Source organism: Phocoena phocoena, chromosome 7 (genome assembly GCF_963924675.1).
Source record: "Phocoena phocoena chromosome 7, mPhoPho1.1, whole genome shotgun sequence".
NCBI lineage: Eukaryota > Metazoa > Chordata > Mammalia > Artiodactyla > Phocoenidae > Phocoena > Phocoena phocoena.
The window spans coordinates 81130736-81152348 of NC_089225.1; the positions used below are offsets into that span (position 1 = coordinate 81130736).

Here is a 21613-nt window from a genome sequence, read left to right on the forward strand (position 1 = left end):
CTGGGGGTTGGGGCAGAATTCCAGGCCCACAGTGCCAGACGGGTCTCGCCGCCGTCCTGGCTCCGCGGCTTGTGCCGCGAGCGGGCCTTACGCGCTCGCTTTGCCGCTGGGCGGGCCTGGCGCCCGGGACCCGCACCGCTGGCCGCCTGAGGAGAGCCGCTGGCCGCAGTCGCCGCCAGGGTAATGAGGGGAGGCAGGGCTGGGGAGGGAAAGGGCTACGGGCTGGTCGCGAAGTGAGAGAGTGCGGCTCCGCCAGCGCGCGCCTACGGAAGCTCGAGGCTAGAACTCGCCGCCCCGCTTCCAGCCTGAGCCCGGGAGGCCGACGGAGCCGTGGCGGGAGTCCGGCTCGGCGTCGCGAGCGGCCCCTGAGTGCCGCGCGGCTCCGGCTCGGCCCGGCGTCCCGGGCCGCGTGGCGGCCGAGGCACCTGCGTGCGGCGTAGGCGGTGCCTGCTGGGGTCGGCGGTGCCAGGTGCGCGGGCCCAGCTGCCCGCGCCCCCCCCCCCCCCCCCTGCCGCTGTCACCTTTGGCCGCACTCACAGGCACGCAGAGTCTCCAGACCCAAGGTGCCCTCCGGCCCGGCTCTGTGTGCCGCCTTCTGCGAGTTCGCTGCAAAGTCCCCCAAAGCAGGACTCGGAAGGAAGCTTTTACGTAATTGAACGCTCAAGCCGCGTTTCTTCCTCGGTATTTAAGTTCAACGTTGTGTTTTTCCCTCGTGGATTTGTTGTGTCGCGTACCTTTTTCCTCGATTGGAATTGGTGACAGCGCCTATTTAGGATAGAGCCTGGCACACAGTAGGCGCTTAGTAAATATTTTTTGAAATCCTGAGTCACGATGCTAAGTTTGGAAATTCTTCCGAGTTGTGCGTGGCTATAATTTTTAAGATTTTATGGGTTCCCAAGATAACTTTGAAAATTACAGTAATTTTAAAGCTCCGCAAAGAGTTAAATCTGGCTTTTTTGCATTCCCTGTAACAAGGGCCTCTGGTGATGCTTAAATTAACTCAAAACCCGAGTTCTGTAATTTAGATGCGCCTTCCGATTGTCGCAGAAAGTGTTAACCTTTCAGATTAAAGCTTTCGGAGGAACCATTCCATTTTAGAACAAATTTAAATTATTTAGAAAGCTTTATTTTAATTCTCTTTTTAGAGATAATTGCGAGGGACCACACTGATGTACTTGTAAATACATTTAGAAATACAAGTCTCAAGTATGAATTTTTGAAAAGGGTTTATGTTCATACCTAGTGAAAGAGCACGCAGGAGAAAATTATGACGGCAGACCTATACCCCGCCCTCCAGCGACCCCCAGCCCCGTCTCTTGGCGGGGGCAGCTGTTGCCTTGACCTCAAAATGTCTCATAAAAGTATCTCTTAATAGTCTGTCACATCTAAGCAAAATCCTCTGGGATTAAGCCATGCGCGTGGGCAACCCCTTTAGTACTGACAATTCTCACAGATTGTGTCTGCTTCTTATGAGTTTTTCTAAAAAATAGATAATGTAATGGAGTTTAAAGGTTTTTTTGTTGTTGTTTAAGAAAGAGCTTAACTGATATTACACAGAAAGAGCAAGAAATAAATTCCTGAGAACCAGGAGATTCAGTTAATCACGACATCCCTGATCTTTCTGCTTGTAGGAATGTATGCTCCAAGTGGTCAGGGCCTTGTCTGCCTCGATCACTAGTGAGTGTCCCCAGTGCCCAGCACAGTGCCTGACCCATAGCAGCCATTCATTAAACACTTGTGGGATGAATACTTGACCGGTTCAGGTAACAGGGTAATTACTTTCTACATGCTTGTAGTTTCTTCATTTACTTGGATATTTCCTTAGAATAGATTACTAGAAGTGAGAATTTTACAGGGTCAAAGGGATGAACATTTTTATAGTTATCAAAACATTGCCAACTTACTTTCCAAATGAGTCCTACCATTTGGTACCTTTCAGAGCATCTTCTCAAGCTCTTCTTGATACAGTATTTGATAGTTCTGAGCACTTTCAGATAAAGTATTTCATTGATCCGAATCACCCTGGAAAGTGAGCAGGGCAGGTTTTGCATTACCTCTTTTGTAGCACAGCAAACACCAGTGCCTTAAATTGATGGTAATGAATGGCAGGTGACAAAAATAAACCATTCCGGGTTTTTTTCTTCTTCCCATTCTCTTCCTTTGGTTTGTAGTGAATATCCTGAATAAATTGACATCCTTTCTTAGCAATAAAATTGGATGCTGCTGTATAATATCTATGGTTTACAAAAGCTTTTTCTTTCTAATTTTGTTCAGATGTTTGCAGGTGCCTTGATCAAACTTGGGGACTTCATTAAAATGAAATAATGAACCACAATTTAGGTGAAAGAGATACTGGGTAGGTGTAAGGGAATACCCAGCACTAGCAAGTTTCGAACATTGCCACCCTTTCTATTAGGAAAGATTTGGAAACTTTTGGTGGTGCTTTTGTAGCTCCTTCAATCTGAATAAGTTACTATTTTAAACCTCTGCATCTTTTGGAGCCCTCATAAACTATTGAGATTAATACTCCATCAGTGAAAGTGGACAGGAATTATTTGTGTAATAATCTGCATATCTTTCCTATCTGTCAATAAATTCCAAGAAGAATGGAAATGAGAACTAAGAATCATAAAAAATATTCAACCTACAGAAAATATTATTTTCACATGAAAACTGAAAAAAAAATCTTTTTTTAAACATGGCAAGAAGAAAATGTAATTCCTACTCTGTTGCTAATCTTGACTCTTTCCCATATTTGCTGGTCAGTTACCCTAGATGATTTAATAGGTAATTAATCGGATAAGGAAGCTTTGGAAGATTCAAAGTTTACTTCTAAGTAGAACCATTGGAAATTCTTGGGCATCATTTGTATTAAAAGTGGGTCCAACATTACCTTTCTGTATTGTTTTTACATTTGCTTAGGGTTCTGTAAAAAAGTAGTATAGAAAAGATGAGGAAGAAGAGATGCAGGTTTATTGAGGCTTTGGAAATATTCAGAACCTCCTTTGAACTTCACTCCACCTTTCTGTTGTGATGTCAGATCCCAAATAGTGTTCAGTAAACAGAAATGTTCTTTAAGGACACCTTTCAGGAATGTCTGTAGTCCTTGTGTCAAAGAATAGCTGCCCAAATAGTGGTGGGTTTATGGCAACTAGATCTTTAAGGCATTTGTATGTAAATATAAGTTATTTTGCTTCTGTTTTTATACTAGGATATTTCTGTATCTTGAAGATAAAGCAGAAATCTTCTTTGGAGTAGATGGACTCTTCTCACTTTCTGTGAACTAAAGCGATTCAATGTCTCTTTTGGTAAGTTTTTATAAGCGTGGATCTAATTTTGTGTCAATAGAGTAATTAGATGTTAGTGCAAAGCCCTAATAGGCATACTCTGATGGAATATTCTTAGGCTCTGAGATGTTATTTTGATCTGAAAGACTTCTGGTCTTTAAAAATGAGTTAAATTATCATTGAGTTTTTGTCTCTTTAAAAAAGAGCTTCTCCTATACTTCTCTGATATACTCCTTCTATTCCTTTGTCCCATACCCACTTTTCTCATACATTTACTGTCCTTAGACATTACTCTTCCATCCAGTTAGCTATGTCTTATCCTTTAAATCTTTCAAAAATCCCTTTGACAAATTTCCATCTGACTAAAGGCAAGCAAAATAGTATGAAAAATAAGCCCCTTGACTTAACAAGACAGGAAACATTAGGATCATTGTCTAATATGATGTATAGATACTAACGTGTTTTTTGTTTATATTAAGTCCATGGTATCTACTCTAGATTAAGTAGTTTTAGGACTTTCATTGTGTCTTATGTAGAATATAATACGTTATTTGAATATTTGAATTTCTTTTAAAAAGTGGTGGGTGCATTTGTATGATGATTTGTAATTTACAAATACTTTCATGTATTATAGCTCTCTCAGTCTTCAAAATTGTAAGCAGGGCAGGTGGTATAATCCTCATTTGGAGTTTGGCCCATGATTGCAAAGAATTAGAGCCAGGGCTCAAACTCACATCTGCCAATCCACTCTATCACTTGCCAAGTCTGAGAGGCAGAACTATGAAGTTAGGAGACTGTATTGTTAGTTATTTGGAAAATATATAATGCATTTACTTTATGTTTAAAGTAAAGTTTATCTACTTAAAAGGGGAGCTTTATATATCTGGAAAATACATTGAGGTGAAATATCTACCTCATTTTCTAAAGCAGGGATCAGCAAACTTTTTCTTTAGAGGGCCAGGTAGTATTTGTGTGCTATGTGATTAAGTTACTCTTGGAAAAAGCTGCCATAGGCAATATGTAAATAAATGCAAATGAATGTGTCTGTGTTTCCGTAAAATTTTATGCACTAAAACAGGTGGCGGGTCAGATTTGACTCGTGGACCATAGTTTGTTGACCCCTGCTCTAAAGGATTACTTAAGATTAACAATTTTATGTCAGTTTGTAGGTTGGATGAGATGTAAAAGGGCATTTCATAGATGGAGATACTGAGATTCAAAGGGCTGTATGGTTGCCCAGGGCTTCCAAATTTGGGGGAAAGGACATCTTACTTAATCTATTATTTCATAATTATGGATTTTTGGAAAAATAGAATTTGATAGGGTCATTTATATTTGTTCAGTTTGTTAATAATTTTACTTTGTATTCTTCTTGCAATGAAATATGTAGAATCCTTTGAATCAAAACATTCGTGTTTTCTCCTCAGTGAGATATTTGTGTAACTGAGATAAAGTTAATGTTTTTGCTTATGAAGGATTCTTCCTCATTCAAATTTTACCTCTATTTGACAGCTAAGAAGTGGTGTTTTCAAAGGAGCAGCAGGAATAAAATTCCAGACTCCCAGAAAGAAAGCAGGTGTTCAGCATAAACCATGTTGTTTGCCTAGACAGTTTAGGCACACCATGATCCATTCTTACCGGGGAATGGTGGGAACCCTCCCAAAATCCGAGTTCCTAGATACCAGCCAAGGGTCAACCTTGCAAACAGGCCTTTCCAAGGAGAGCAGTTTTAGGCCTGCTGACCCTTTCCCACACAATAGTATGAATGATTATTGTGAAAGATTCAGGGCAAATGTTGGAAAATATATGTAAATACCAAATATAATATATAAATGATGTAACTGGTGGCTGTTTTTTATATAAACAACAGTATTAAGTATCTTCAAAAACTTTTATTGTAATTTTTTTATTGTAAATTTTATTCACCCTACACAAACCAATAGAAACTTTGCAAAGGAAATGATTCTACAGCTATCTTGACACTGTTAGCTCTTGTTCTTCAGGGGTGAGTTTTACATAAAACGGTGGGGATATATGTCAAATTATTTTGGTAAGATTGATATGTACAGACTGTAGGAATTCAACTTAATCAGTAATTTAGGCTAACTGGGAAAATGATTAGTTTGATTAATGAGAAGTTCTGGCATATTTTAAGCTAAAGGAAGTTTGATTAAGTAAGTGACTGCAAAATAGACGTGGAAGGACTTGTCTTAAACACTCATTTGATATTATACTTTAATGTTCATATAAAAATGAATGTTCATAAGATGCTTGAAAATAATTAAAAGTCTCTTTCATACAATTTGTTTATACTTTTCTTTTAACATACCTTTTCTTCCTAAATAAGTATAACATCAGCTTCACGCCACTAACGTGTGTAGGTGTTACATTTCTTTATTGACAATATGTGATAACAGAACACTGAGTTGAAATGCAGGAAAATGTAAATTGTGATAATGGAACTAAGTCTCTTAATTTGATTTGAGTTGGTTAGAGATGTTTATCACCTTACGGAACAAAATTGGTTCCAAGTATTGATATATTCAATGTGTGGTTTAATGTGGATAAACATGGTTCCCACACTTAAGGGAAAAAGAAAATCTGAGGATCAAGATAAAAATAATATGATGAGCATAGCAGAATATATCTCTAGCTAAATATTCAGAAAAACACTGCAAAGATTACGAAAGGGTTAAAAATTAACACCAGCAGTAAAAATGAATTGCTGTTACTACCTCCAGGGTAGAGGGCAAGAATCAGAGCTAGCGCCAAGTAAAATTATAGCAGATATGAAATTTGTCTTCTGCATACCCAGCTGCTTCTCCATTCTCTCCCATACTGTCTACCTCCACAGTATGAATCCTGGCTCCAGTTCAGGTTCCTGCACGTTGCCCTTTCTCTCTGCTCCTCATCCCAGTCAACAGACTTTTTTGTATCCACATGCCACCCTTATCTTGTGACTTATTTTTCACTTATTTAGTGTATTTCTGAATTTACAGGATTGTTTCTGCACTTCACGAACACAAGTTGAATCACTCAGACCTGAAAAGCAGTCTGAAACCAGTACCCATCAAAACTTGGTAAGAAAATGGTTAAGTACAATTAATACTCCTCTTTTGCCTTCTGTGACACCATTTTACAGAATATAATTTCTGGTTCTCCTGTATCTCTTTTTCTTTACTTCTTTCTTCTTTCACTTTTCTTCTTTTACTGTTTCTTCTTCCTCTACATAAGCTATTCTCCAGAAGTCTGTAATTGGCCTCTGCTCTTCTGCCTAAACAGACTCTCCCTAAGCAGTCTTACTGGCTCCTGTGGTTTCAGTTGCTCAGATTTCAGATTGTCTGGAGCTACCTGAGGTTTTCCTTTAGGTTGTGAGGGGACCCTGTCATCAGGTAGGACTGATGATTCTTAAGTTTTTACCTGCAACTTTGGACTCTCTCCTGGGCACCAGATGAGTCTGTAGAATTCCTCTGGTTAGAGTTTTCAAAGGCATCTCTGTGCAGTTTGAGTAAAACCTTAATCTCTCAAAACTTCACTGACCTATTGAATTTCCTGCTTTGGCAAATGAAAATCCATCTACTAAATCACCCTAACTAGAAACTTTGGAGTTGTTCTCACACTGCCTCTTCCTCTGCCCTCACATCTAGTTACACACCAAGTCTTACGGATCTGTCTCTGAAATGCCCTTGAGTCCATCCCCTCCTTCACCTGATCACTGCTGCTACTCAAATCTCATCATCTCTCACCTGGACTGTTGCAGGTAAACACATTGCCTCTAGTTTCCTAGACACACATATAACCTCCTCTCCCACTCAGATCAGTATTCAACACTGTTACCAATACAGGCCTGTTTGTGCCACTTTCCAGCTTTAAAATTGCCATTGGTTTCCTAAAGCGTATGGGATAAAGCCTAAACTTGTTAGGGTTTTATAAGGACTCTTAATGGTATGGAATATGTCTAATGTTTGAGTTTCATTTATTGCTACTGAGTCTTAGCACACACTTTTATTTCTGCTTGAGATACCCCTCTAAAATTCTTCCTCGTGCTTAAAGAGTTGGCTCAAGTATCACATCTCTGAAGCCTTTGCTCTTGTACCTTTATTTCTATTATGGTCCTACAGATCTTAGACATCCTCATAAAATGGCATTTACTATATTATCTCACAATGATTGATGTATATGTCTCTCCACATGATCCCCATAAAATAGGCATCCTGTCTTTTTTATCTTTATCATCCCTGGTCAATGCCTGATGTATTAAATAATATTTAAAGAAACATGCTGAGAAATAAATATTTTTCTGGGATCTTCCCCTCTAAATCTCTTAATTTTCATTTTATATTATAATTATTTCTATAAAATAGAACCTGCCTTGCAGATACCTTAGTCCTACAAAATAGAGTTACCCCAGTTAATCCTATTTTTAAATTTATTCTGACCTTATCTTCAATTGTCATCATTTTTGTCATTTCGCTTTTTACTCGCTAATACTGTAAAGTCTTCTAGTTACGTACCTTGTTGTACAATAGGATATAGTATCCAATCCTAGTTTTCATTCAAGTATTACCCTTCAGACAGGTAGTGTTTAGAAAGTAAAGTGTCTGTTGTTGACTCCTTGCTTTTACCAAGAGAGTGGCCTAGAACTCAGGAAATTTCCACAAGTGCTGCTTTTTTTGCGGGAGGGGTTATTGTGCTAGGTACACATAACATAAAATTTACCATCTTAACCATTTTAAAGTGTACAGTTCAGTGGCATCAAATACATTCATAATATTGTACGACCATCACCACCATTCATCTCTGTAACTCTTTTCATCTTGTAAAACTGAAACTCTGTACCTATTAAACAGTAGCTCCTCCTTCCCTTATAATTCCCTTGCCTCTTGGAAACCACAATTCTAGTTTCTGTCTCTGATCTTTGACTACTCTAAGTACCAGTATAAGTAGAATCATACTGTATTTGTTATTTTGTGACTGAGATTTTTCACTTAGCATAATGTCCTCAAGGTTCACTAGTGTTGCAGCATACTGCAGAATTTCCTTACTTTTTAAGGTTGAATAATATTCCATTATATGTATATACTACATTTTGCTTATTCATTCATCTGTTGGTGGACACTTGGGTTGCATCCACATTGTAGCTATTGTGAATAGTGCTGCTATGAACATGGGAGTACAAATTTCTCTTTGAGACCCTGATTTCAATTCTTTTAGGTATATACCCAGAAGTGGAACTGCTGTATCCTATGGTAATTCTATTTAAATTTTTTGAGGAATGACCATACTGTTTTCAACAGTGGCTGTACCATTTTACATTCCCACCAGCAGAGCACAAGAGTTCCAGTTTCTCTACATCCTCTCCGATACTCATTTTCTGCTTTTTTGATAACAGCCATCATAAAGGGTGTGAGGTGGTATATCGTTGTAGTTTTGATTTGCATTTCCCTAATGATTAGTGATGCTGAGCACTTTTTTCATGTGTTTATTGATCACATACATGTATTCTGTGGAGAATGTCTATTCAAAGTCCTTTGCCCATTTTTTAATTGGGTTGTTTGTTTTTTGTTATCGAATTTTAGTTCTCTCTATATTCTGGGTATTAACATCTTATCAGAAGTATGACCTACAAATATTTTCTTGATCCATTTTGAGTTAATTTTTGTATAGGTAAGGGTCCGACTTCATTCTTTTGCATCTGGATATCCAATTTTCTCAGCACCATTTGTTGAAAATACTGTCCTAGCTCCATTGAATGGTCTTGGCACACTTGTCAAAAGTCATTTGACCATATATGTGAGGGTTTGTTTCTGGGCTCTTTATTCTGTTCTCTTGCTCTATATGTCTGTCTTTGTGTCAACACCACACTGTTTTAGTTACTGTAGCTTTGTAGTAAGTTTTGAAAGCAGGAAGAGTGAGTCCTCCAATTTTGTTCCTTTTTCAACATTGTTTTAGCTATTCAGGATCCCTTGAGATTTTAATAATACTAAGTCTTCCAATCTTTGAACATGAGGTATGTTTCCATTCAGTTATGTCTTCTTTAATTTCTCTCAGCAATGTTTTGTAGTTTCCATTGTACAAGTCTTTCACTACCTTGGTTAAGTTAATTTCTAAGTATTTTATTCTTTTTGGTGCTATTGTAAATGGTATTGTTTTCATGACTTTTTTCCCAGATTATTATTTATTAACCAGGTCTTCTGAATTTTTAGTTCAAAAAGTTATTAAAAAGTTGGACAAGGACAAGGACCCTGCCGTGATTTTTGCTTTCTAATTCTCTAACTAGTCATGAAATCAAAAAGAGAAGTGAGGTTAGTTTTAAGATGATTTACTCTTAGTAAACCTATATTGTCTCCTTGTGATTACCGTGTTGTTTTCTTAAATGTCCATAACTTGTTTGTGTAGTGATTTGATACCAGACCTTACTGGGCAACAGCATCAAGCTTGCCCCTTTATCCTTTTTTCTCTTTTTTGAAAATTGAGTCAATGTTTGACCATTTCCATTCGGGTATTGAGCTTCAGCTACTTAATTATAATCTAAGTGCTTCTAGTTTAAAGAAGACTATTTCCCTGATGGAGTTGAGGGAAGCGAAGTGGAGGTTGATTAGCCTTATTTCAATCCATCATCTGGTAACCTGATGCCATTTTTTTCAAGCAGTGAACTGTAAGCCTCAGTTCATTCTGTGCTCTAGCCTTCCTGGCAGACTTATAGCTTATCACTTTAAACAGTTTTTAAACTGCTATATGCTCTTCTTTCTCTCTCTTATATGTGTTCTTTAAATCTGAGTTTAAGACTACTTGTTTTAAAGAAATTGCATTGATTTATTTAGATTTCTTTCTTCATTGGGATTATTTCCAATCGTATGGTAGAATTTCTTTTTATAGCCTTTCATCTCTCTTGCAGATTATTCACCTTTTACCATGAGCTTACAATTATATTTTTCTGCTCTCTTAAAAGCTTGGGGAACATGTAGAATCAAATGTAAAAAATAGTTAGCAGAATTCCTAGTAAATAGTAATGTCATTCCTAACTCCCTTCTTCCTTCTCTTTACCTTGGAGGTAGTAACGAGATTCTTGCCACCTGCTGGTGCCTGTAAAGGCTGCTAAGTGCCTTTGGAGTACTGGTGTCCTTTTAGAGATCCTCATGGCTATCATATGATGCCAGTGGTGTTGGCCTCTTCTTTCTCCTGTGTGCATGTTGTTTCAGTGCCACTGGGATCTGGTGCAAACCTAGCACTCTGACTCCATAGTATCCCGTGAAAGGCCATAGTGGTACATGGTCATTAACTCAGGACTTCTGTACCCTATCTCTGTTCTCCCATCTCTTGAGGCTTATTTTTCTTTCTGACCTCCCTTCTGATTCATCTCATCTTTGAAAAACTTCTTCAGCTTCTTTGAATAGGTTTTAGTATGGAAATTGTTCCTTGACTGTTAACACCTCCATTAGCTGAGCAGATACATGTATGTGTAATGATTGTAACTGACAACCACTTGAAGTAAGAGCACCAGAATAGAATATTCCTCATAGGTCCTTTCATTTCTTCCCTTGATATATTTATTAGATACCCTGAAGAGTCAACAGCCATTCTTAGCAACTCCTAAGAATGCTTCCTGGAAATTGTGCTGAAAAGTATTCTTCACTACCTGTAAATCTGTTTTTCTAGCCCTCTCCCCCTTCACAGGCTGATAGCTTTATAACTAGCATCCCTTATTAGCTGTTGTAAATACTTTTTGGATCTTAAAGTCTCTTAAGCCACCTTTTCAGTGCCTTCTTAATGAGCACTTGTGTGTTTGAAAAGACAATATCAGTATTTTACATTGGAGTAGGGGACCAAATTGGGGCACCAAAAAGTTTATACCTATTTTGTTTTCATATTTTTAAAACAATGCAGGTTGATGAGCCAACCCTTTCCTTGTTGCCTCCATCCACTAGAGCCAGTGAAGTTATCTGTTCCACCAACGTTTCTCACTATGAACTCCAAGTGGAAATAGGTAATCATTCTGGATTGCACATAATTGACTCATCATTGTTAGAAATGAAATTGATGACAAAAAGATTACTTTGTAAGCAGGTCTCTCTTGTTACCCACAGCATAAAACTAAATGTTAATTGTCTCAGTCAAACGGATCTGTTAATTTTATCTGTCCTAAAACAGTAGCCCAGATTTTTTTCAAGATTACCTTCTAGAATTTTTACTTTTTCACTGAAATACTTGTAGAGGAGGAAGACACTAAATAATCTAAGCATTTGTTATTTGTATCTTTATTTTGGGGAACTTCTGATCATTTGATTTAAACCAAATCATGTAAATCTTTTCAGTTACAGTCCTTTAACCAAATTACTTTCTTTTAACTTAAAACCTTGCCTAAAATCCCATTCGTAGTAGAAACTTTTTTCAGTTAAGTTTGGAACTGGCTGAGTTATTGTTTTTAGCCTTATACCTGTGAAAAGTTGCTCTGAGTATTCAGAAACATCTCTTAAATAATACAAAGAGATACTATCTTAGGTGCTAGGAATATAAAGCCATGTAAAACACTTGAGGAGTTCACATCCTCTCTGGGAAGACGAACATGAAAGATAGCTTTGTCTTATGCATTGGAAGGTACTATAGTAAAGATGTGCAAATGTTATGGGAACAGAGAAGATGGAGCGTTCACCTGTGCAACTCGACTCTTCTAGGAGTCAGGGAAGATAGCAAAAGGGCTGGATCCTGAAGCATGAGGAAAAGTTTACTAAATATTCTAGTCAGGGTTTTTATTCAAACAACAAAAAACAGTCCTGACTACTTAAACTAAGAGAATTTTTTGAACAGTTTTGCTAACTCACAGAATCATTGGCTAGAGAAATGGGCTTGGAATAAACCAAGAGAAACTATGTGACTAGAACTGTAGCCTGGGTCAGAGCATAAGAGCAGCCTAGTTAATGTACACTAGTAGGGTACTTTAACCCCACTAGATGATGTTGGGCCCCACTGGTGAGTTCCAACTTAACTGAAAAAAGTTTCTACTAAAAATGGGATTTTAGGTAAGGTTTTAAGTTTTAAGTGTGAGTTCTGACTGCCTCTGCTTCTTTTGTCACTCACTTCATCCTCCATTGACCAAGCTTATGTCATTGACCCTCCCATGCCCAGGTCAAGGTGACCAAAAGAGAAATAAGGATTTGACCTTTTCTAAAATAGCACTGGTGAAAAATGCCCCCAAATTAGAAAGGACTTTTCAGATGGTGTCAATCGAAAAAACGTAAAAACATAATTTACTCGAATAGGTGATTGAGGAAGGACTATCACATAGCTGCTCTGTGCCTAGACTCAGGAACATAGGGCGAGTAGGCAGTAGGAGTAGGTAAATCTGAAAAAGGAGGCTTGAAACCATTGTGAAAGACCTCATATGGGGTATATATATATAGAAGTTCAGACTCTGTCAGCCCCGCAACGTACCACGTTCATTACTCAGTGGATTTAAGGAAAGGTTTGGAATTTATCGTCTCTACTAGAGAGACATTGTGGAATAGTAATGATGATAATAATAGCATCTAATCGGCATCAGGCTGAACATATTATATGTATTTTTTCATTTCACCCCATTAGCCCTCCCATTTTGCAGATGAGGATACTGAGGCTCTGAGAATTTAAGTAATAGTCATACACTTAGTGATTTGAAAGCAAACTCTTGTGACTGTCAGGTCTAAGCTCTCAGCTGCTGCACTGTAGTATCTTTCTTTTGATAAAATGTTGAATTTAGGAGGACAACTGGCAGCAGTTCCAGGCAGCAATCTGGAAGATACTGTATGTCAGGGATTTACAGCCAGAGTATCATCCTCATCACCTGAGTCTTTTTAAAAATTGCAGTGCCTATATCCCATCACAGACCTCCTGAATCAGAATTTCTGGTGAATGGGAACTAGGCACAGGCTTTTGAAGTAGTTCCGTCAGTAGTTTTGGTGCATGTCCTGATCGAGAATGCAGGGCATAGTGAGGAAGTCACTGCATCTATCCAGAGAACAAGGACAGGACTTGAGCTAAGGCAAGTGATGCTTGTCGCTGGGGAGGAAGGGATGAATTTCAGATTAACTGCATTTCAACAATAAAAGTGACAGAATTTGGTGACTGTGGAGAGAGGGAGGAAACTAACATTTATTAGGTGTCTATTAATAGATTACCATTCTAGGTGTTTTTAGTTTAAAAACTGACAACACCAAATGCTAGTGAGTATGTCAAGTCACTGCAGTACTTATACGTGGCTTGTGGGAATGCAAAGAGGTTCAGCCACTTTCAAAAACAGTTTGACCGCTTCTTATAAAGTTAAACGTACACAACCTAGCAATCCCACTTGCAGGCATTTGCCAAAGAGAAATGAAAACATATGTCTACTTAAAGAATGGTTTTGGCAGCTTTATTTGTAGTCACAAAAAACTGAAAACAACTGAAGTTTATCAATTTATGAATAGATAAAAATAAATTGTGGTATATACATATAATGGATTATTACTCTGCAATAGAGAGAAATTAACTACTGAAACACGGAAGAATCTCAAAAGCATTATACTAAGTGAAAGAAGCCAGACACAAAAAACTGCTATGATACTACTTACATGACAAACAAAAATCTCATCAGTGGTTGCCAGGGACTGGGAGTAGGGGATTGCTGAGTAACATTCCACTGTTTGAATGTAACAATTTGTTTATCAAGTCACAATACTAACCATTACAATAGGTGTGTAATAGTCTATTGTGTTTAATTCCTACTCCTCTATTTTGAGCATCTTTTCATGTGCTTGTTGGCCACTTCTGTGTCTTCTTTTGTGGCTTACCTATTTAATCTTCTGCCTAATTTTTAGTTGGGATGTTTGTCATTTATTATAGAGCTATAAGAGTTCTTTATATAGTACTCTGTGTGTAAGTCTTGTCAGGTGTAAATATTGTTAATACTTTAAATCAGTGGCTTGCCTTCTCATTTTCTTAACAGTGTTTTCTTGAAGAGCCAAAATTTTTAATTTTGATGAAGTCCAGATTATCAGTTTTTTCCTTTCGTCATTAACACAAGTTTTACGTCTGATTATAGGAAGAGGATTTGACAACTTGACTTCCGTCCATCTCGCACGGCATACTCCTACAGGAACACTGGTCACTGTAAAAATTACAAATCTGGAAAACTGCACTGAAGAACGCCTGAAAGCTTTACAGGTAACAATACAAAAAAAAAAAAAAAGATACATTTAATTTAATGTCTATTTGAGGAGATTACAACTATAATTTTTTTTTTCGCAAATTAGTAGTTCTGTTAGAGAAAGGTAGATTTCTTTCTTCTAATAAACATGCAATTACAGAAATGGAAAGAATACTTGGAAGCCAGATCCATGAAAGAGCAAATATATTCAAACTTTGGTAACTACTATAAGTTCCTTCAAATGAATATCATATTTGGAACACTGGTCTGGAATTTATTTAAATACCCTTCGTCAGTCCAGTCACAAATAATCGTATAGGAAAATAGAAAAAACAAAAGCAAACAGTTTCCTTTTCATCCAGCTAAGTAAAACTAGCTTCTGAATTGATAAATTTTAACAGATTGCATTTCAGGAATATTATAATACCATTTCAGTTGTCACTAATCATTTTTGATATAATGAGGGAAAGGATTTTGTTTTGATATTATCCCAATTTTTAAACTATTTATATGTGCACATGTATATTGCACAGAAGAAGACTGGAAGAAATTATACTGAAATGTTAACAGTGGTTCTATGATTTAATGTTAGAAGTGACTTTTATACTCATATTTTAATGTATTTTTTAAATGTTTCTATCATAAGAACACAGTTTAGTTATTGACTGTGACCTCTGGCGTCAGACTGTCTAATAAGTTCACATCCTACTTTCATTAATTATGTGCTTTTGGACAAGTTTTCTAACTTGTTTCTAAGTATCCTCTTCTGTAAAATGGGAATTATAATGTCACATACTTTGTGTAGTGGTTGTGAGATTTAAAGACATGATAGCACTAAGAACAGTGCTTAGTACTAATAAGCTCCATTATTGGTGCTAATAAGCTGCCACTACTGCTGTTATCTTCATAATGAGGAAAAAGGTTGGGTTTTGGGGGTTTGTTTTATTATTTAAATCCACTTTATTGTTATTTACTTTTCCCTTCTTTTTTTTAAACATCTTTATTGGAGTATAATTTCTTTACACTGGTGTGTTAGTTTCTGCTTTGTAACAACGTGAATCAGCTAAAAAGGTTTTTAAATGTCTTGTCTCTGTGTTTCTATGCTAGAAAGCAGTGATTCTATCCCACTTTTTCCGGCATCCCAATATTACAACTTACTGGACTGTTTTCACTGTTGGCAGCTGGCTTTGGGTTATTTCTCCTTTTATGGCCTATGGTAAGAAAACTCATTTTAGGTAAAATAATTCATGGTTTAGCCTGGATGCTATAATTAAGGATGAGTGTGATCTTAGATTTATGATTCACTACTTTTAATTTATAAATCTGATGGCCGATTCTAGATTTCATGATATACTTTTATATCTGGTTCATGTTGAATTTTAGTTTTCAGAAAAAAAAGTAGAATGGGTCTCATGATCATTGAAATCACCACTGATTGCTTCTCCAAGAAGTCAGTCCTTTGAATGAGCTGTCTTTTTTCCCTTCAGTTTCCTTCCTCTCTCTCAGTGGAGAGCTGCTGTTAGTCTTCAAGCAAAAGTAGTTTTTCTGCTTGTGCACACCATCCCTATCCTTGTTTCTCTGCGTTGTAAACTTATTTCACTGTATTGTAAACATCTGTGTGTGTACCTGTCTCCTTCACTGGATTTGAGCTTCTCGAGGGCAGGATCATGTATGTATTTTTCATTTTGGTATCCCCAGGTGCTCATAAGATACCTAGCACAAGTAGTGTTCAGTAGATGTGTTGAATAAATAAATGAATGGATTCTAGAGCTTTGATTTTTAGGATAGCTTTTGTGAATTGCCTGTGGATTTAAAATATATATGTTCTCACACAGTATGTATTATTTTAGTAATATTGAATATTGTTAATTCACTTTCCTAATCTCTAGCATGTCATTAGAAAGATTGGTGAAGGAAAATTACCTTGGCATAAGAAAGTGGTTAGACTCTAAAATGTAACACGTGTGCATGCGAGCGTGTGTGTGTATGTGTGTGTGTGTTTATGGTTGATAAGAACATTTAAAACATAGCTAGAAACAAAATCACTTTCAGTGTTCATCTAAAGATTTCAGGGGTTTCTTTCAGGTTCAGCAAGTCAACTCTTGAGGACTTACTTTCCTGAAGGAATGAGTGAAACTTTAATAAGAAACATTCTCTTTGGAGCAGTGAGAGGGTTGAACTATCTGCATCAAAATGGCTGTATTCACAGGTATTTACTTATTTGTATTTTACAAAGTGCAAGAATTTGAGAGGAAGAAGTCCTTTAGGGAGCTTTTAGGAAGGAGCAGTTGAGTGTTAGAATGGAGGATAGGAAACTTGCAAATGAAAATTGAGGGAGGAAGGGACCAGTAGGTATAGTAGATGCTTACATTTTATAGTTCATTCACCAGAAATGTTCAGACCACCTCCTCTGTGCCAAGTGCTGTGCTCCGTGCTGGGTTGGAGTGCCTGTCTTTGCACAGCTCAAGTCCCAATAATGAGGGTTACAAGAACCTATCTGTTTGGGGTATAAGCTGTGGGGAGAGGGATCCTAGTTAACTCTTGTGTTTTGTTTTTTCCTTAAGCAAATAAAGAGCTGCTTTATCTGCTTTTCAGTTTTATGTCATGTTTATGTCATATACAGATTGTAACTAAACCTTTGATTTCTTAAGTGTTCTGTAGCACTTTGAGATTATCATACTAAATATCAGTTCTCTTTTTGCCAAACTGTACATGCAGAAGTAATTGGCTGAATGTTAAAAACAATGCTGTTCTAAGATATATTGGGGCTTTGTTTTCCTTTTTAATTAAGTTGCTTTTAAATAAGCTTGTTTTCTTATTGTTTGTTTCACCTCAAAGCTTTTTTCTTACTGTTTGTTTCTTAGCAGCATTCTGGTTAACTGAGGATTTCTAGCAGACAGTATTCTAATTAATCAAGGTTTTATTATACTTTACCAGACTATTGGCCATCCTGCTCTATTAGTTTCCAGTTTCCGTGTTTAGGATGAAAAACAAGGCTCTTTTATAATTTATTTGATGAAGGAAAATTTTACATTAGACATATCTTTATAAATTTTGTTAATACCATGAGAGGCTATCTTTTATTGGATAATATTGCATTTAACTTTAAATTATAACTTCTAAGGAGTATTTAATTTCCAAGGGAATACATGGATTTATTCTGACCAGATTTTTATCCTTTCTTCATTGGCCAGTTTCTTAGTATTTAGGATTGTTTCTTTTTGTTCTAGGAGTATTAAAGCCAGCCATATCCTCATTTCTGGTGATGGCCTAGTGACCCTCTCTGGCCTGTCCCATCTGCATAGTTTGGTTAAGCACGGACAGAAGCATAGGGCTGTGTATGATTTCCCACAGTTCAGCACATCAGTGCAGCCGTGGCTGAGTCCAGAACTACTGAGACAGGTCAGGTGTGGCCATTGCATTGGGTTGTCTATGCGTCTTAAGTGTCTTCTGAGTTTGACTAAAGGACAGTTGTGCCCTTATATTTGGATTGATGAAAGGCCTACTGCAAGACTTTTAAAATTCTTTCTTGTCAAAATTATTGTTAGGAATTTTTAAATGTATACCAAATATTAGGTATATCTTGATTTCTCATGAGTTTTTTCCATTATTATTCACCACCCTTTATCAAAAAAGCATATGTATGTAACTTTTTAAAGGGTATTTATACTAAAGGACTTCAAATTAATTGTTCTACAGGATTTACATGGATATAATGTAAAGTCAGATATTTACAGCGTTGGGATTACAGCATGTGAATTGGCCAGTGGGCAGGTACCTTTCCAGGACATGCACAGGACTCAGGTAAATGCTGCTAAAATCCCTGAACTACTTTCCTTCCCTTACATTCTATATAATTTCTTTTAAACATCTTTGCTGTAGACTCTTAGGACCTTTATTGTTGTTGTTATTGCTTTAATATTTTGCCTGAAAATGACTGAAGGAAATTTTTCTTTCTTTTAGATGTTGTTACAGAAACTGAAAGGTCCTCCTTATAGCCCATTGGATATCAGTATTTTCCCTCAGTCAGAATCCAGAATGAAAATTTCCCGATCAGGTGTAGACTCTGGGATTGGAGAAAGTGTACATGTCTCCAGTGGAACTCGCACAGTAAATAGTGACAGATTGCAAACACCGCCCTCAAAAACATTCTCTCCTGCCTTCCTTAGCCTGGTACAGCTCTGTTTGCAGCAAGACCCTGAGAAAAGGTAATATTGGTCACTTCTAAATAGCGTAAAACATCTGTGTCTTGTATTTTATAGAAGTTTTGTGAGATTTCCTTCTTGCCAAATTCAAATCTTTTATCAGTCTTCTCATCAAAAAACTATACAGTAGCCTAATCCAGAAAATACCAATGCTAAAAGCAAGTGGAGACAATGAGCAAATGGGAAGAATACTAGATTGGAAGTCAGAAGACTTGGGCTTCAGTCTCAGCTGTATCATTTCCTAACCAAGTCACCTTGTAAAAATCAGTTAATCTTTCTGGACGTTAATTACTGCACTTATGTTAAGACATTTTAGAAACTTCCAAGCAGTACAAGAGTGTTAGTTGCTGGTATTACAATAATTATTATCACAGATAACTAATGCGTTAGCATTTTGGAAATAAGGTGTGTGTCTTTTTAATCTTTTTTAAGCCGCTTAATGCCTAGTATAGTTCCTTATAATTAGTAAGTGCCTAATAAATGTTAAGTCACAGACTAATTGAAGGTTATCTCTAGAATTAATTCTGCCCATTAGTTAAGGTTGAAGCTAAGAATTGGGCTTCCTTACATACATTTTTTCCTTTTAATTTTTGTGTATTGAGTTTTATAGCTCTAAACCTAAGTTCTAACATAGTTTACACCCAAAAAATCTACATTCTAATATGAGGTCTTTTTTAAAATAATTTTTTCAAAAAAATTTCAGGCCATCAGCAAGCAGTTTATTATCCCATGTTTTCTTCAAACAGGTGAGCTGATCTATCTTTGTTGTCTAGATGTTTTTTAATACTATTAAAAAATCACATCATTTTGTTGGCTTAATGGGACAGTTTGGTTACTAAGATTCTTAATAATTTTCTTACAAGGTAAAGTTAAAAAGAAGAAAACGTTTTTGGTAGTTTAATTATAGACTTTCTAAAATATTTCCATTCTACAAAACAAAATGAGTAAAGACAAACGGAATATCATCATGTGTTACTTTATCCTCAGTTTATATTTTGATTAACTTAGAGATATTTTATTTTTCTATATTGGCTAGAAATGATGTAAGGGCAAAATAATTCTGATAAAAGTCAGTTTATTTGGCTGTTACTTCTTGTTTTCGGATAACCAGAATCAAAGGCATGTTTAAGTGAAAATACCTAAAAACAATTTAAACACATTTAACATGATTTCTTTAAAAGTTATTTTTTACTAAAAAAAACTAATGTATTGAATTTATGTACCAACAGCCTTATTTTGAGTTTCTTTAACAGATGAAGGAAGAAAGCCAGAGTTCAATACTTTCACTGTTGCCTCCTGCTTGTCACAGGCCATCAACAGCACCACCTCCAGTGTCACCTTGGACTGAGCCGGAATGGGATTTTCCTGATGAAAAAGATTCAAACTGGGAATTCTAGGGCTGCCAAACCCTTTTATGTCCTATATACTTGACACTTTCTCCCTGCTGCTTTTTCTTCTGTATTGCTAGGTACAAATACTAGAATTATACTTGAAAATACAGTTGGTGCACTGGAGAATCTATCATTTAAAACCACTCTGTTCAAAGGAGCATGAGGTTCTAGCCCCTTTGGTTAGCTCAGAGTGCTGTTATAACTCCAGGGAAACTTTGGAATTATTAATGTAACTACATTTAGTGTCATCTGTTCTCAAAATTTTTTCCCAAGCTGTGACTAACTATTCTTTTTGATCTCTCAGTATAATTTTTGAGCCAGTTAAATTTTTCAGCATTTTGCTGCCCTCAGGGGAATGAGCCCTCAGAGGACATTGCTTCCAAGTACATTTTTTACTTCCAGATTCTCTAGCCTTTTTAATCAGCTATTGTTAAACCAACAGGCTAGTTTATCCTGGCATCAAACCTGTTTTTGATAGAAGGGAAAATGTTTATACTTTCCCATTTTCATGTGTTAATACTTATGGTAATATCAAACTGAGCCTCACTCACATTAAATGATTCACTTGAAATATATAGAGAAGTTGTAATTTGCTTTTTTTTTTTAATTGTTAAGGGGTTAAAGTAACACTTTTCTACTTATGTAAATTATAGATCCTAAATTCATGTGCCCCGTGGGAGCTCAATAAAGATTTATTCAATTGAGTTTATACTTAATAATTTTATTTGTGTGGTTTGACAAAGCTAAAACATACATTCTAATTTGTTTTGCCAAGGAAAGCTCTTTCTCAAACAGATTTATTTATATAACCTGTTGAATTGAGGACAGCCTGGTATTTGATTCAATGGAGGCAGATTTTCCAGCCCTTTATATGATTATTCTTGCCCTGTAGGAGATCCAACTTACAAGGACATAGAGAACTTAATAGTTTTACCTTATTAGCAAAAGAGATATGCTGTCTCAAAAAGATATGTAGTTTGGACTGTGATAAGTTGGGATTTACCTCAATTAGTAGATTTTCTTTATTTGCACACTCTTAACATTACATTAAAAATTATTTTGAAATGATTAAGACTTAAAAATGAAAACCAATGAGACAGTAATATATAGACTAATAGTCTGAAACACAAATCTTTTCATGTTTATTGGCCAGCCCCCCTCAAGGATATTTGGGTTACTCCATCAAGCAAGCCACAGACTTGCCAAGGTGGAGGAGAGAAAGGAGATGAGTGCCAGTGGAGGCACTGAGATCACCTGTAGTGGTGGGGGCTGTAGCTCATTCCACTAACCTCCTCCTCCTCATTTCCCCTCAGCAAGAGAAGCTCACAGGAACCACAGAGGAGGTGCTCTCAAATCTGTGTGGAGAGTCAATATGTGTACTGCAAAGCGGGACTGTGGAGGCCGGGAAACAGTGCCTCTCAGGTCCACTGTGTTAGGGTTCTCCAGAGAAGCTGAACCAGTGGATTTTTTTTTTTTTCAAGTATAGTTGATTTACAATGTTGTGTTAGTTTCAGGTGTACATCAAAGTGATATATATATATATATATATATATATATATATATATATAT

The 21613-nt window shown here is 36.8% G+C and overlaps 1 protein-coding gene across 1 annotated transcript; it reads left to right on the forward strand.

Annotated features, from left to right (window-relative positions):
- Positions 1-48: 48 nt before the first annotated feature.
- STRADB (STE20 related adaptor beta) lies at positions 49-20477 on the forward strand. The gene is made up of 12 exons (XM_065880595.1): positions 49-180; positions 3212-3308; positions 6287-6367; positions 11175-11274; positions 14344-14465; positions 15556-15664; positions 16534-16657; positions 17679-17850; positions 18148-18252; positions 18412-18656; positions 19357-19399; positions 19907-20477. The coding sequence occupies exons 2-12, from the start codon at positions 3297-3299 to the stop codon at positions 20048-20050; spliced, it is 1257 nt and encodes a 418-aa protein (XP_065736667.1). The 5' UTR covers positions 49-180; positions 3212-3296; the 3' UTR covers positions 20051-20477.
- The last annotated feature ends 1136 nt before the right edge of the window (positions 20478-21613 follow it).

What these genes read in the sequence shown, in the direction of transcription:
- STRADB (XM_065880595.1), top strand. An exon ending in AACGCCTGAAAGCTTTACAG is followed by an intron (nt 14,466 to 15,555) that starts GTAACAATACAA and finishes TTTCTATGCTAG; the next exon opens with AAAGCAGTGATTCTATCCCA. An exon ending in CAAAATGGCTGTATTCACAG is followed by an intron (nt 16,658 to 17,678) that starts GTATTTACTTAT and finishes TTTTTGTTCTAG; the next exon opens with GAGTATTAAAGCCAGCCATA.